Source organism: Branchiostoma belcheri, unplaced genomic scaffold (genome assembly GCF_001625305.1).
Source record: "Branchiostoma belcheri isolate BF01 breed outbred unplaced genomic scaffold, Haploidv18h27 scaffold1, whole genome shotgun sequence".
Classification (NCBI taxonomy): Eukaryota; Metazoa; Chordata; class Leptocardii; order Amphioxiformes; family Branchiostomatidae; genus Branchiostoma; species Branchiostoma belcheri.
This window is the reverse complement of record NW_017802379.1, coordinates 1,764,386-1,779,666: the sequence shown is the minus strand read 5'-3', so window position 1 is coordinate 1,779,666 and position 15,281 is coordinate 1,764,386. Positions and strand designations below refer to the sequence as shown.

General features: G+C 41.1%; 3 protein-coding genes across 3 annotated transcripts; all 3 read left to right on the top strand.

Moving 5' to 3' along the window:
- Positions 1 to 650: 650 nt before the first annotated feature.
- LOC109463420 (inner centromere protein A-like) lies at positions 651 to 6,559 on the top strand. The gene is made up of 10 exons (XM_019760240.1): positions 651 to 777; positions 1,935 to 2,032; positions 2,274 to 2,398; positions 2,740 to 2,796; positions 3,116 to 3,270; positions 3,657 to 3,825; positions 4,442 to 4,834; positions 5,264 to 5,410; positions 5,772 to 6,101; positions 6,411 to 6,559. Exons 2-10 carry the CDS (start codon positions 1,935 to 1,937, stop codon positions 6,539 to 6,541), a joined length of 1,605 nt encoding a protein of 534 aa, XP_019615799.1. The 5' UTR covers positions 651 to 777; the 3' UTR covers positions 6,542 to 6,559.
- A 779-nt stretch (positions 6,560 to 7,338) lies between these two features.
- Positions 7,339 to 10,157, top strand: LOC109463600. The gene is made up of 7 exons (XM_019760457.1): positions 7,339 to 7,496; positions 7,753 to 7,818; positions 8,083 to 8,184; positions 8,492 to 8,518; positions 8,767 to 8,811; positions 9,110 to 9,296; positions 9,583 to 10,157. The coding sequence occupies exons 2-7, from the start codon at positions 7,765 to 7,767 to the stop codon at positions 9,618 to 9,620; spliced, it is 453 nt and encodes a 150-aa protein (XP_019616016.1). The 5' UTR covers positions 7,339 to 7,496; positions 7,753 to 7,764; the 3' UTR covers positions 9,621 to 10,157.
- A 1,305-nt stretch (positions 10,158 to 11,462) lies between these two features.
- On the top strand, positions 11,463 to 14,090 carry LOC109463687. Its single transcript, XM_019760541.1, has 6 exons — positions 11,463 to 11,553; positions 11,843 to 11,944; positions 12,277 to 12,303; positions 12,583 to 12,627; positions 12,999 to 13,185; positions 13,546 to 14,090. Exons 1-6 carry the CDS (start codon positions 11,479 to 11,481, stop codon positions 13,572 to 13,574), a joined length of 465 nt encoding a protein of 154 aa, XP_019616100.1. The 5' UTR covers positions 11,463 to 11,478; the 3' UTR covers positions 13,575 to 14,090.
- Positions 14,091 to 15,281: the final 1,191 nt, after the last annotated feature.

The window sequence follows — 15,281 nt, the reverse complement described above, 5'->3', positions numbered from 1 at the left end:
CATTTTACAGATCAGTTTACCCCTATTGACCATTGACCGTAAATAATGTGATAAGAGAAACAGTCATTGTCTGCACGTGTAATGTACCGCACCGATACTGGTTCAGAACTGAGGGGATCTTCGGCTTACTACCTACAAAAACAGGGCAACAACAGGGATCAAGGAGACATGAAGAACAGCATTCCACAATAAAATCATAACAATCTCTAGGCCTGCATTGGTTCTAGACGTTAATGCCACAATTTCTCATTACTGCTGATCGGAAACATCTCTGGCTTGCCACGACAAGGGCCTAGTATATGTTCAAAAAGCTCCATCCAGGCCTTATGAATGCCATTTGGGAGACTAAAAGTTTATGTGTGTAGGGGAGGAGGGTTAATCGTTGATGAAGAGAAGGTATAAACCCATGCATGTCACCTAGACATCAATCATTTACTGACGTTTTGATTTAAGGAAGCTCAAAGAGTTGAGTACGGAAACCCCCTTCTCGGTATATATCCTTCTTGAGATATACGGCAGGACGAATATAGCTGTTTCCTGATACGTCATCAGATCCGAACAATGGTCTCCCCCCCGCCCGAGGGGATTCGTGCTCACAGAAGGGGTGGGGAATAATTGTCAGGTGACCCGATAACGGCCCCTAGCCAATCACAGTGGACTCCGATGAACTGGGCAGTTGATCAGGGCAGATCTGACTGCACAAGTAACCTGAACTAGACTGAACACTGAGTTTTTCGTGACGACACACGGTCATACTGCAAGAAGACGCCAGAAAAGGTAATGTTATTTCAATCCGGTGCCTAATCTAGTCTGAAAGAACTGCGCTGTACTGTTGTATGTGTGTTAGATATACGCAGACATTAATACTCGTCTATGAGTGCATGACTTAAAAAGTTAAAAGCTTCATCAGTAGATCATGTTTACAGTTACTGAAGGTGTAGTAACAAGGCTTTCAGGATTTGTGTTATCAGTCACAGTCTCTTCATTGCAACTACAGAATTGTGTCTAGATTACGAGTATCTATACTGGCAGGATAGATTACATTGTTGGTGTCCCAAACAATTCCTGTTACATTTCCTGTTCAACAATACTTGCTTCAGGACTCGAAATGTTGTCACAAGCTGTTATGGAAGCAACTAGAACTGAAAACATCTTCTATCATTAGAATTTGGACAAATATCATTCTTGAACTAGGTTTACAATCAAAGTTTTACTAAGAATCGTAGAGTAAGACTACCTCAAAATCGGATTATTTGATAGATGTGGACACAATACAGAGTGCATTTACTTCCGGGTGTGGAAATGGGTTAGCACTCTGTACTGGGGGCCTCAAGTATCTAAAGGTAGGAACAGAAAGTAAATGGAAACATAAAACGTTTGTTGATATACAAATATGCCATTGCGTAAGTGTGTGTGTGTTGTGCTTGAGTGCTGTACTGTTTTAATTTTCGGTCAATCATTCAAGACAATCAATATTCCGCTGATCTAACTTTCACCTTGGGTCTGGATTCAGACAGAGACGAGTATCAGTTCATACCCAAAAATCTTTTCATCACCTTCACCTTCAAGTCTTTAACAAACATCAGAGTGTGGAAGGTCACTGGCACGACAAAGTTAAAATGGCGTCGTTCTCTAATCCTACCTTTCAAAACACCTCCCACCCAGCCCCGGGCTAAATTGCGCAACAGGCATGTTTCCCTCGATATTCTTAGTACAAGTTACATGAAAAACGCATGAATACATGATGTGCCGTACGTACCTATATATATGACCTGTAGGTTATACGTGAAGGGGTAGTTAAGTTTGTACTACAGAAAATATCAAAATTCGACATATTCAAAACATCAAATTAGATTCAAAACATCTAATTTGATGTCATAAGGTCGAAGAACATATCATATTTACCCCGAGGCCTGTACATGTCTCTGTCGCAGATGTCTGTGTTTGTTGTGATGTGTCTGGCGGCCATCGCCATAACCTCAACCACTGGGATGCCTCTTCCTTTGAAACGAGACCTGACCGATTCAAGCAAGTACGTTTTATAATGGCTTTCATATGCCAATGATGCTTGTATATAAATCTATAGGATTGCAGAGTTTTAGTTTACACACAAACGTGCAGACATAGAGGAAAATTTCCTGTGGATATTAGTTACTCAAATTGATATTATGCATGATAATGACATTTTTACCTGCTAGTAATGTATACTAGGCTGCCCCCAACAGCGTATATCTACTGAGGACTGTATGTTTTTATTCTTTTCCCATGACTAGACAAATCCTGGATGTTTTAAGACAGGCGTCCAAGTACGACAAGCTGGCCAAGTTTAGTGTCAACTTCTACCAGACCAAAGACCAGAGTCTGCTTAGAAACGCGTTTGATCTGGTGGACACTGATGGTGGGTGCCATTGGTTTGAAAATGTAACCGTAGCATAAGAACATGTCACTTCATTTAAATGTAATATTGATCTCTGTCCTTATGTGGAATGTACAAGTTCGACAGTGCACATGTATCAAGAATTATGCTCGACAAGTGCACATGTATTAAGTGCATGTTCGACAAGTGCATGTTCGACAAGTGCATGTTCGACAAGTGCATGTTCGACAAGTGCATGTTCGACAAGTGCACAGGTATCAGGAATTCAGTTTTGTGGCTGACAGTTAACACTGACTTTCAGTATAAGACCAGGCAAATATTACAATCACTGGTAACCAAACGTTTATTTTCTTGCCATTTAGGTGACGGTAAGCTGTCGTATGATGAACTGCTGTATTCTCCTTACGTTTTGTCACTACGTAAGTACATGGTTGCTTTCTTATCGAAATAATGGTATCCGATACTAAAGGTACTACTGTCTGAGGGTTCCTGTTACAGGCAAACCTTTTGCCATTTAGATATCATCACTGGATATATTTTGAAAACTGAAAAGGGGTGGATGCTTTTTGAAGCGTCTGACAGTTTCCAAATGTATGAATACTTGAATAACTGTTTTCATGTGTATCTCATTATATGAATATCTAACCTTTGTCAACGTACATGAAGCAGAAAGCCATAGCTTTCTCTCCAGAACCAAATGTCAAAGCTTTCCATCCTCGATACATGATAATTTTACAGGAGTGTGTGGTAACGATGGGGACGATGAAGATGGCGAGGAGCAGCAAGAGTTGAACATCCTGAAGTGCGACCAGCAGATCCTGGTGCATTGTGGGAACGTGCTGGTGGACAGTATCGTGGCGAAAGACGAAACTACCGTCTGTACAGCTTTTGCGGTAAAGTAATCCTAGAGTTAACTGTAACAACAATACTCTTTGTTGTGCATACAGTGTTTTTCAAACCCTGAGTTTGGGTAGAATTGTGTGTTATATAGTATGATCTGACAGAGATAACTGTCCATGAGACAAGGGACAATGGCCTGGACCAAAGCAAAGGCAATTTCGATGAAAATAAACTAGAATAGCATATGAGAATCATATGATAATATTATTATTAATGTTCTAGTATTGTGTACTTGCCATGTAACTGAAATATGTTGTTGAATGGCAGCGTACCATTCTAAGACAGAAGCATGAGGCTTTGTTTGTCTGGATTGCCCTGCATTTCCATTTTTTCGACCCATTTCTGCTGCATTTGTAAATGTCGTGTCTTTTACACGCAGACTCATGCCAAATGCATCGATGACGACATCAACAAGATCCTGAGCAACTCCAGCGCCTGTGACCTGGACAGAGTTATAGAGTACCAGGAGTCCCTGTCTGAGATCATCCGCTTCTATGAGGAACTCCAAGTCTGCTCCTCGGGGTTCGTCAAAGACCTGGGAGACGAAGGTATTTTGATGATTATCGCTAGTCTCCACCAGGCTAACAATTAAAAAAAATTAAAGTACCCTTGTCTTATGTATGTATGCCTAAGTCAAGTAGTGCATCTTTTGTCTCCAATTTTCTATATACGTTTGTTATGTGTCTGTTATATCTTGACCTGTACCTGAATGTACAATAAAGGTATTTCATTTCATTTCATTAAAATTTAGCCAGATAGGTGGAATGATTAGCCAGGGAGTTTTGCCGCCGTATTGTTCAATTGCACTCGCAGTCCGAAGGGGAAATAAAACTCTAACGGCGGACCCACTCCGCTTGCTAGTCAGACCCTATATTTGCCAAGTTTTACCATCTTAACCTCCTTTAGTAGGTTAGTAATGCTCCAGTTTTATGCAACTGATTATGGAGAAGTTCTCCTTGAGTATGTTCCCTCGAGCTCTCTGATAAGGATTTCAATGATTAACCATCGCAGACATAAATGTTTATCTCCCGATAAAAAAAACCACTGGACCTTCGTCTTGACAAGGACTAAAACGTGGCAAATAGCATTTCTTTAATGGCTATATTATTTCTCATTACCCGGACGAAAAACCAAGATTGTCTTTCATCTCGTTTCGTTTTTCAGCAAAGTTCGAGGAAGAGACGGCAGAAGAACTGGAGGAGGATGTGAAGGCGGTGATGGAGGACCAGAGGTGGGAGGGGGGCGGCGGGATGAGCGGAGAAGACTGGAGAATGCAGGAGGAGATGACAGAACAGGATGAGGCCGTCATGGAGGACGAAATCAAGGAGATACAAGAAGAAGAGGCAGAGATCAGGAAAGAAGAGGAAGAAGTAAAGAAGGAAGCACAACAGAATCCGAACGACAAGTATTTGCTTGAAGAGGAACATGGGCTGGAGATGGAAGAGGAAGAAATGGAGGAGCAGGAAATGGAGATGAAAATGGAAGAAGAAGAGATGAAGAAAGAAGAGGAGCAATACAAGGCAGAGGAAGAGCAGATGATGAAGGATGTTACCATCGGTAATTATGATATATTTCCATTCAATAACCTTATTTCCGCATATGTACTGTCCAACCTACTGACGTGGCTACTCATGTAGCCATCACCTGCATTGGTCATATTATTTTGCTTTGAGATTAATGATATCCTCTACAATACACAATACCTTCATGACTGCCTTTTTATCATTATTTCATAATAATTATAATAATAATAAATTTTTTATTGGTCTTTTATAGCCCTGAATTTATGCAGGGTTATACATTGCAATCAAATAATACACATGATACATGTAACATATTTCACATGCAGTCTACACCAGTAACTGCGTCTTTCAAAACTGTTGTAATCTACATCGATTTGCCTACAACACATCCTTTAGCCTCACTTGAATGATTTGCCAATTGTTTTGGTGGCACTGAACGTTTGGCCCCCCTCCCTCCCTGCAGCTCCCGGTGCGGAGTGTTCCATGGACGTGCTCCGTCCGTGTGTGGACACCTTCGTCAGCGCCGTGGGATCACGTGCCCCCTGGTGTGACGTCATGGACGCCCATCTGACCTGCCTACAGAACGCTAAGAAAAACTGCAGCTTCTCAGGTGTGGAGGCATAAAAACAACTTTGCGTTCAGCATTATACATACGTATCGTGATTTACGATGTCAAGGTAAAGACTTTGATCTAGTAGATCTAGAATCCAGTCTGTAGATTTTAAGGCATCTGCTTATAAGGCATTCAATTTTTATCTTTGATTTATGTCACTTTAGATTAATGGCAAACCGTCCTAACGCATTCTGACCATAGTGTCTGTCGACAAATACTCCGATCGGGATCTCTACCGCTAGAATCGCCGAATTTTCTATATCGTAGTCCCTATATGTATAAATTTTATCATGTAACATATAATCGCCGATTTTACCATATTTTTACCCTGAAATATATGTGATATATCTTCTACCAGCACATCTCGCGGCGTATCGGTTCGGCTTTATGAACATGGCGTCCGCGTACCTCGAGGCCGGCCTGTGCCCTGCCTCCACCTTCAGCAACCTGGAGGAGGACGCGGTCTTCGACCAGCTGGAGGACATGAGAGATGGCATCTACTACCCGGGCAAGACCCAGGAGGAGGAGGAGGAGAGAGAGATGGAGAGAGAGGACATGGAGATGGAGAGAGAGATGGAGAGAGAGAGATTCGAGGATGAGAGAGAGGAGAGAATGCAGGAGAGGATGATGGAGGAGCAAAGGATGAGTCAGGAGGCCATGATGCGGGATGAGGAAATGATGCGAGAGGGTAAGATGAATTAACGCATTCCCACTTAATTCGATTTCTTGTACATTTTTTCATTAATTCTTGAATATGTAACGTTCAACTTTCAGATGTGTAGAAAAAACGTACAATGTCTTTATAATGCTGATATCCTTGCAGTGGGGACGCCCTTGGCGTATGTCATACCGAAAATAGCCTGCTAAATGCTCAGAGCAGGCGCCCCTACTCCCAGTGACTCAAGTGTATTACCTACCATTTGGATCCTGTACTTTTCTGAATCCGGCCAATAGAGGATACATGTACAGTCTAACAGTCTATATATCCCACATGCAGAATTCCGGCAGGAGAGTGCAGCTAGTCCCCAGGCGGCAGCACAAGACGGCCGGGCCAGGTCCAGCGGCACTACTCTGCACGGCAGTGTGATCATCCCTCTAACTGCTCTCACTGTCCTCCATATGACTTAAGGAAGCGTTTTATTAGAAATGCTGAAAGCGTCTATGAATATCAAAGGCGGATAACCTGTAAGCTAATTTTGGTTTCAAAGTTCAAACAGAGCATATTATGCAATATGCAATATATGTAGCTGCCTGACAAGACGGCAAGTGCGTTTATGAAATATCTGAACTCTATTATAGCTTTCTACTTCCATCAGCAATGCTCTTGCCGGTGCTTGTATGGTTAACCCGGTTATAATACTGCTAGAACAGTGGAATGAGCATTGCGGGGTCGACATCAAGAACTGTACGAATCTATACTTAATGTATAAAGAAAGTTTGATAGAACAAGGCTTTTTCTTTTCAGTTAAAATATGATGTATATATTTTGTCTTGAACTATATTCTCTTATGTTTTTGTCAATAAACTTTGCTGGTCTATATATGTATATATGTTCTGCGCATTTGTTATTTTGTCTTTTTCTCAAATTCACAGAATGGAATGTCCAATGTATTACATGTAATATAATGCAATGACTTGCCTTGTGTAGTTGTGAACAACTGTTCACGGGGAAGCAACTCTAATTTCAGTAGATGATGAAATCCGCTCATCAACCAGTAGTACTACACCGACGTGCGGGTTATATAAGTATGACAGAGCTGTTTATGCAACTTCCTGACAGTTTTGATGCAAGAAAGACTATCCATATAGCTGGAAGGCCTTAATGGTCCAGTATTCAGGACACTGACAGAAAATTGCCGTGTAGAAAATCTCCATATGCTTGAAATACCGGTTGTTCAACTGGTGACGACACTTATTAATATTCATGAGACTAATTGGTGTATACGTAATTACCCCTCAAGCCCCTCCGTCCCACTCTGAGTTGGAATTCTTACCAGTTTGGTCACGTTACGGCTTTGCTTACGTTTACGGCTGCAAAGGTTCTTCAAGTTTCTTCTTTTGCGTCGCAACAGGCAGACAACAGGTGATCGTTTAACCTATTGATGTTTTTAATCGATCCGTGAATAGCTTCATCAGGTTGGTAAGTCACTGAATAATTATAAAGAGACACCTGTGCTGTGCAATGTGAACCGATGAGAATTGCCGTGAGGAAGGTGGCAGATATGGTCACCGAAACGTCGGCTGAGTAAAACACTTTGTTGTGTAAAAGGTGAATCTTTATTCCCTGATGTTTTGAATGTTTTTAAATCCATCCGTTGAAGCCATTTTTATGTTTCCAGGCTTCCTTCACGATGGCAAACCAAGAAGGCAAAACCGGTTCTCCGCAGAAAACCGTGTCCTACAAGGTATGTCATCAGTGCCAGCGATTACAAATCTACGGCCTAGAAATAAGGCAGGGTTATCTTCGCTGGCATTAGACAACGTATCCTTTCAAGGGACCCGATATGTAGACGTCCGATCAGTATTCCAATAGCCTTAGTCACCACAAGAATCTGCATGCAATATACAGTTCAAGAACCGAATTTATCTGAAATTTGAAGCTTAAATTATGTCATAGCAGAGAGACAAAAGATTGAGATGCCTCTTGCTCCTTTTCGTCCTTGAAACAGACCGAGCAGTCCACCAAACCAGGTGGTCTGTGTCGTCTGCGACTGCCGCTCCTTGTGTTGGCGGTGCTGCTGACTGCTGGGGTCGCCCGCGGTCAGGCCATGGTTCGTGCCACGTTCTACAAGCTTAAGCCTGGATGCCAGACGGTTCTCAGTTTAAGACCCTCGGAGTCCAACCGAGGGGGTCTGTGGTAAAATTTCCTTGGGGGACAGGTTGAAGCTGAAGAGCTACTCAGCTAGCCTGTACTCAGCTAGGCTGTCGCTGCAAACAACCTAGCACCCAGGCTACGTTCTACTTGTTGCTGGTTCTTGTTTTGATTTCCACAATTTGTCCTCGTACTTTTAGTATACTGTATATAGTATCGAGATTTCGCATGCTTCTGATTAATATTCTTTTTATGTTTTGTTATAGGGTGAGTTTAAAGGAGATGACGAGAAGGTAAGGTACACAGCACTTTTATACGTTCGGTGACAATATAAATTCGAAAAGACAATGCCGTGTAAATGTCGACTTAACTTTTTGTACTTTTTTGTGTCATTCAAGTGAGATGTAGAGTATTTGGTAGCCGTTTTATAGGCAGAACGTACTTTTCTTTGACATATTTTTGACTTAGTCTTTAAAATGTATGTTATGATTCCAAAGACACGTTATGACGTCATTACTGCACATACCATGTTACCATGTAGGTGGCAGTGAAGGCTCCTGGTCACAACATTTGCTACATTGTCGATGTAAGTAACTAATCATCAACGTCTATCAGAAATTTTTCACTGTAAAAACTACCTACGACTATGCATTTAAGCATTAGATAAGAAGTAGAATCCTTCAAAATAGTAATCGCTTGTTATTTTTTCAACTGCATATGGTATTTAGATGTAGAGGTACATGTGTACAGTCTGTGTATGACGGTTAAGCCAAATAACAAAACGTTAATATCTGAGTGTACACGTTATACATCTGAAGCAATGATTTTCCTATTATGATTCTCCTATTATGATTATCCTATGCCGACTCCCCGCGATTTTACAGAAATCACCAGTCGTCGGTCACAGGTTCGTGATTGCCGTGGATGAGAGCCGCAGCGCCCGGCCGGACCTGGGCGAGGAGTTAGCGGCGTTCTGCGGGGACCTGGAGCCGCGCTGGGCCACCGCCGATCTGCCTGGGGAGGGGGGCGGTTCTGCCAACGATGTCATGGTGCAGATTCACCATAAAATATGTATGCTTTGTTTTATTAATTATGTAAATTTCTTTGAAAAGTTGACAGTTTTGTTGTAAGAAGAAAGGGGAGGTGAAAATCACCGCGGGAAATTAGGAACTCTTTGTACATACTTTATCATCCTTTAACCTTATCACTTTATGTTTACATTAGTTATACTTCTCAATAAAACAGAACATATGCTTTCTTTATAGGAGTTACTGGAATGATAACCATTATCCAATCAGGCAATGCAATAAATTTTTGCCATTTTCTCTAACTGTGCTTTCTACTTGAATCACTTCAGTCCCTATCGGAAGCAGTGAGGAAGAAGAAGAAGAGTAGCTCGGAGTGACGTCGTCTCCCAGTTGCTCGACGCTGTCATGACATCAGCCGACGTCAGTGTGCGATTTATGGGCAATAAAAATGATATAATAAACTTTAGAATTACACAACATATCATACAAGGCACAGTGTATGACATCATTTGCTATGTGTCGAACATACTAATCTATCTACCTTACAAAAGACAGTGTAGTATGGGATGAGAATGTGCTTTCAGTTTTACAATTAAGGTGGAGTTTCTAGGCTTTAGACATTTCTTTAAAATATTGTTCTATATGTACATGGGTTATCATACGTCAATTTGTACTGGGATTTGCTATTTGTATCCGCTGAGAAAATCAGTATAGTACATGATAAACTGGTATAATGACTTAGACATACATGTACTTAGTATCAGAACTCTCTCAGTTGTTCCTTAAAATTTTGTTTTAGGGAGACATGGACAACTTATAGTTAGAATAAGTTCGGCATATTGATATTCTGTTACTTGAACGTTTTGTCTGGAGTGTACACAATAAACTTTCCCATTTCAGGCCACATCTGCGTCCTGAATCTTTAATGATAGATAATTTACACCAGTCAGACAGTGTGACTACATACAGTCCCCTTTGGAGATCTAGGTATTTAGCCACAGTCCAGACTAGGTAGACAAACATGTCATCAAGATCGTTTTCTTTGAAAACACTCCTAATGTTTTCACTCGTGGATATGAACTTTGTGTGGGCATCGGTAAAATAAAAGTCTTAATGCGCATGAAGTTTTAAGACAACTTGCAGGTTCTCAATGAAGATGACCAAAAGGTGACCATGGTACCAATGGTGAATGCCCTAAGAACCAGACCAGGCTAAAGAAAAGACAAATTAGACACACTTGAGTGAGTGAGTCTTTCCCAGAAATAGTACGTGTAACGTTAGTCCCTGAACCAAGGACGTTGCTTGAATAGGCTTCATCCACAACCACGAAGCTATTAAAGGTTTGACGTGGTTGATAATGCTGATCATTACGCCAAAAAAGAATATGATAATCACCGAGATGCGTCAAACGGTGGAAAATCCTGCAGCATTCGAAGGTCTCTTTGTTTACTCATATGTGAGAAAATTGCGTCCCTCTCGCCTACTTTACGATATGATCCTGAAATGTACGTGTGTATCTGTATATGTGCAGCTTGTATATATACAACTGCTCTTCGGTGTATATGGGATTTTTTCGCTCAGCATAGTTATATTTGGCCGTACTTGTGTCAAGTGATCTCCTTTTTTTTTTGTAAGAATTTGCTCGCCCAAAGATGTGACCTGAGACTAGATCATCAGACAATAGAACAACGTAGGGCAAAAAGCATCTCATTAAAGACAGGAAAGCTCCACCCATCTTGGTCGCGTAGAAAATCTCATTATGCTTGAAATCCCGGTTGTTCAACTGCTGACGACACTAATTAATATTCATGAGACTAATAGGTGTATACGTAATTACCCCTCGAGCCCCTCCGACCCACTCTGAGTGGGAATTCTTACGAGTTTCTCACATTACGGCTGCAAAGGTTCTTCAAGTTTCTTCTTTTGCGTCGCAACAGACAGACTACAGGTGAACTTTTAACCTATTGATATTTTTAATCGATCCGTGAATAGTTTCATCAGGTTGGTAAGTCACTGAATAATTATAAAGAGACACCTGCTTTGCTGTACAATGTGAACCAGTCAGAATTGCCGTGAGGAAGGTGGCAGATATGGTCACCGAAACGTCGGCTGAATAAAACACTTTGTGTTGTCTCTAAATTCACTGATGTTTTGAATATTTTTGTAGGTTAATTCAACCAAATCCATCCTTTAAAACCATGAATATGTCTCCAGGTTTCTTCACGATGGCGACCGGCAAAGAGGACAGGGCAAACCAAGAAGGCAAAACCGGTTCTCCGCAGAAAACCGTGTCCTACAAGGTATGTCATTAGTGCCAGCGATTACAAATCTACGGCCTAGAAATAAGGCAGGGTTATTTTCGCTGGTGTTAGACGACGTATGCTTCATATATAAAACCCTTTCAAGGGACCCGGGATGAGGATAGACAGGGAAAATAGTTGAAAACTGGCACAGGGTCACACTTTGGCGTCCCAGAAACAGACGTCCGATCAGTATTCCAATAGCCTTAGTCACCACAAGAATATGTATGCAACATACAGAGGGACAAAAGATTGAGATGCCTCTTGCTCCTTTTCGTCCTTGAAACAGACCGAGCAGTCCACCAAACCAGGCGGTCTGTGTCGTCTGCGACTGCCGCTCCTTGTGTTGGCGGTGCTGCTGACTGCTGGGGTCGCCCGCGGTCAGACCATGGTTCGTATACCGTATTTTACTGGCCGGGATGCCAGACTGTTCTCAGAGCTAATACACAGGTCGGTTAACGCCAGGTTTAAGACCCTCGGAGTCTAACTGAGGGGGTCTGTGGTAAAATTTCTTTGGGCGACGTGTTGGAGCTCGGCGATGAGCTACTCAGCTAGCCTGTATGTGCGCTGCAAACAACCTGGCACCCAGGCTACGTTCTACTTGTTGCTGGTTGTTTGCCTGTTATGATTTCCACAATTTGTCCTCGTACTTTTAAGTATATATAGTATCGAGATTTCGCTTGCTTCTGATTAATATTCTTTTCATGACTTGTTTCGTTTTAGGCTGAGTTTAAAGCAGATGACGTGGAGGTAAGGTACACAGCACTTTTATACGTACTCGTACACACTGTACACACGGTATAGGTATATAATCGGTAACAATATAAATTCGGAAAGACAATGCCGTGTAAATGTTGACTTTTTGTACTTTTTTGTGTCATTCAAGTGAGATGTAGAGTACTTGGTAGCCGTTTTATAGGCAGAATGTATTTTTCTTTGACATATTTTTGACTTAGTCTTTAAAATGTATGTTATGATTCCAATGACACGTTATGAAGTCATTACTGTACATACCATGTTACCATGTAGGTGGCAGTGAAGGCTCCTGGTCACAACATTTGCTACATCGTCGATGTAAGTAACTAATAATCAACGTCTATCAGAATTTTTTTAATCTAATTAATGCATTTAAGCATTAGATAAGAAGTAGAATCCTTCAAAATAGTAGTCGCTTGTTATTTTTCAACCTTATCTAACCCGAATACAGTTCTATCATCTACAGACATGACTAGTACTGGATATGGTATGAAGATATAGAGGTACGGAAGCAGGACATTTGAGGTACATGGAGGTACATGTGTGCAGTTTGTGTATGACGGTTAAGCCAAATAACAAAACGTTAATATCTGAGTACTACACGTTATACATAATGTCCTTGGCTGAAGCAATGATTTTCCTATTATGCTTTTCATATTATCCTATGCCGACTCCCCGCGATTTTACAGACAGCACCAGTCGTCGGTTTCAGGTTCGTGGTTACCGTGGATGAGAGCCGCAGCACCCGGCCGGACCTGGGGGAGAAGTTAGCGGCGTTCTGCGGGGACCTGGAGCCGCACTGGGCCAAAGCCGCTCTGCCTGGGGAGGGGGGCGGTTCTGACAACGATGTCATCGTGCAGATTCACAATAAGACATGTATGCTTTGTTTTATTAATTATGGAAATTTCCTTGAAAAGTTGACAGTTTTGTTGTAAGAAGAAAGGGGAGGAAAAAAACACAGCGGAAAATTTCTTTGAAAAGTTGACAGTTTTGTTGTAAGAAGAAAGGGAAGGAAAAAAAACACAGCGGAAAATTAGGAACTCTTTGTACATACTTGATCATCCTTTAACCTTATCACTTTATGTTTATATTATGTATACTTCTCAATGAAAAAGGAAAAAGGAACTTATGCTTTCTTTATAGAAGTTACTGGAATGATAACCATTATCCAATCAGCCAACGCAATAAATTTTTGCCATTTTTCTCTAACTGTGCTTTCTACGTGAATCACTTCAGGGTCTAGCGGAGAGAAGGAAGAAGAGTAGCTCATACTAGACGTCGTCTCCCAGTTGCTCGACGTTGTCATGCCATCAGCCGACGTCAGACGTGCGATTTATGGGCAATAAAAATGATATAATAAAATTAAAGCTTTAGAATTACACAACAAATTATACAAGGCACAATGTAAGACATCAATGATTGCTATGTATCGAACATACTAATCTATCTTACAAAAGACAGTGTAGTATGGGATGAGAATGTGCTTTCAGTTTTACAATTAAGGTGGAGTTTCTAGGCTTTAGACATTTCTTTAAAATATTGTTCTATATGTACATGGGTTATCATACGTCAATTTGTACTGGGATTTGCTATTTGTATCGTACATGATAAACTTGTAAAATGAATTAGACATGCATGTATCAGAACTCTCTCAGTTGTTCCTTAAAATTTTGTTTTGGGGAGACATGGACAACTTATAGTAAAAATAAGTTCTGCTTATTGATATTCTGTTACTTGAACGTTTTGTCTGGAGAGTCGACCACAATAAACTTTCCCATTTCAGGCCACATCTGCGTTCTGAATCTTGAATGATAGATAATTTACACTAGTCAGACCATTCTATTATAGACAACCCGTGTGACTACATACAGTCCCCCAGGGAGATCTACGTAGGTATTTAGCCACAGTCCAGACTAGGTAGACAAACATGCCATCAAGATCGTTTTTTTAAACACTCATACTATTTTCACTCGTGGATATAAACTTTGTGTGGGGCATCGGTAAAATAAAAGTCTTAATGAGCATAATGTTTTAAGACAACTTGTAGTATTTCCCATAATTAGTACGTGTAACGTAAGTCCCTGAACCAAGGACGTTGCTTGAACAGGCTTCATCCACAAGCACGAAACTAAGGTTTAACGTGGTTAATAATGCTGATCATCACGCCAAAAACAAATATGATAATCCCCAAAATGCGTCAATGTCTTTTATTATGATTTTCATCAGCGATAATGAGATTATTTTTATTGCATGTTGGTTCCTGTAGCCTATACAGCAGGCAACATGATGTGTGTGTTAGAATTACAATTACATGCACTTGACGCTGGTATTGTTTTCCGATTTCTTCCGTCTTCTAAAAGCGTACCAGGAAAGAAGGAATTTGAACGGCAGCAATGAGAAATCGACGCTTTACTAGCAAAAAACGGCCAATGTCAAATCGTCGACTAAAGCCTGTAAAAGAGGCTACGATTCAACTTTCAACTTTTAACTTTTCTAGCAGTGAAAGGCGTCGCCCAGGTTTGTGCTAATTTGTCTGACCTGAGTCAAAAATAAGCTGGCTTCTGGCCAGGGATTATGAAAGCACTCATTGTACGTAGTCTGCATTCGCGGTAGACATGTTGTAATCACTGGCTAACGTTGGCTGTGGATGTGTAAGAACAGGTTTTCAACACATTTTTATTGGACAGGAAGTCACAGCCACACATTTGAAGACTTCTAGATCTGTCGATCTGTGAGTTATGTTATCCTCTCGCGTTTTAAGTAAGAGATGTCTTTATGAACCCTCATTTCAGCGGATCTTCCCATGCAAGATCGTACATGGGTGGAATGGTGGAAGATCTAGAATTCCCTTGTTAGTACTAAACATGGGGTAGTGTCTCAGGTTAAATAGGGAGAGTCGAGAAACGCTTAAATCTGCCCTCTCATTACATGTTTGAATATCGATCAGTCATCAGGTCCTAGTTTCTTGGAGT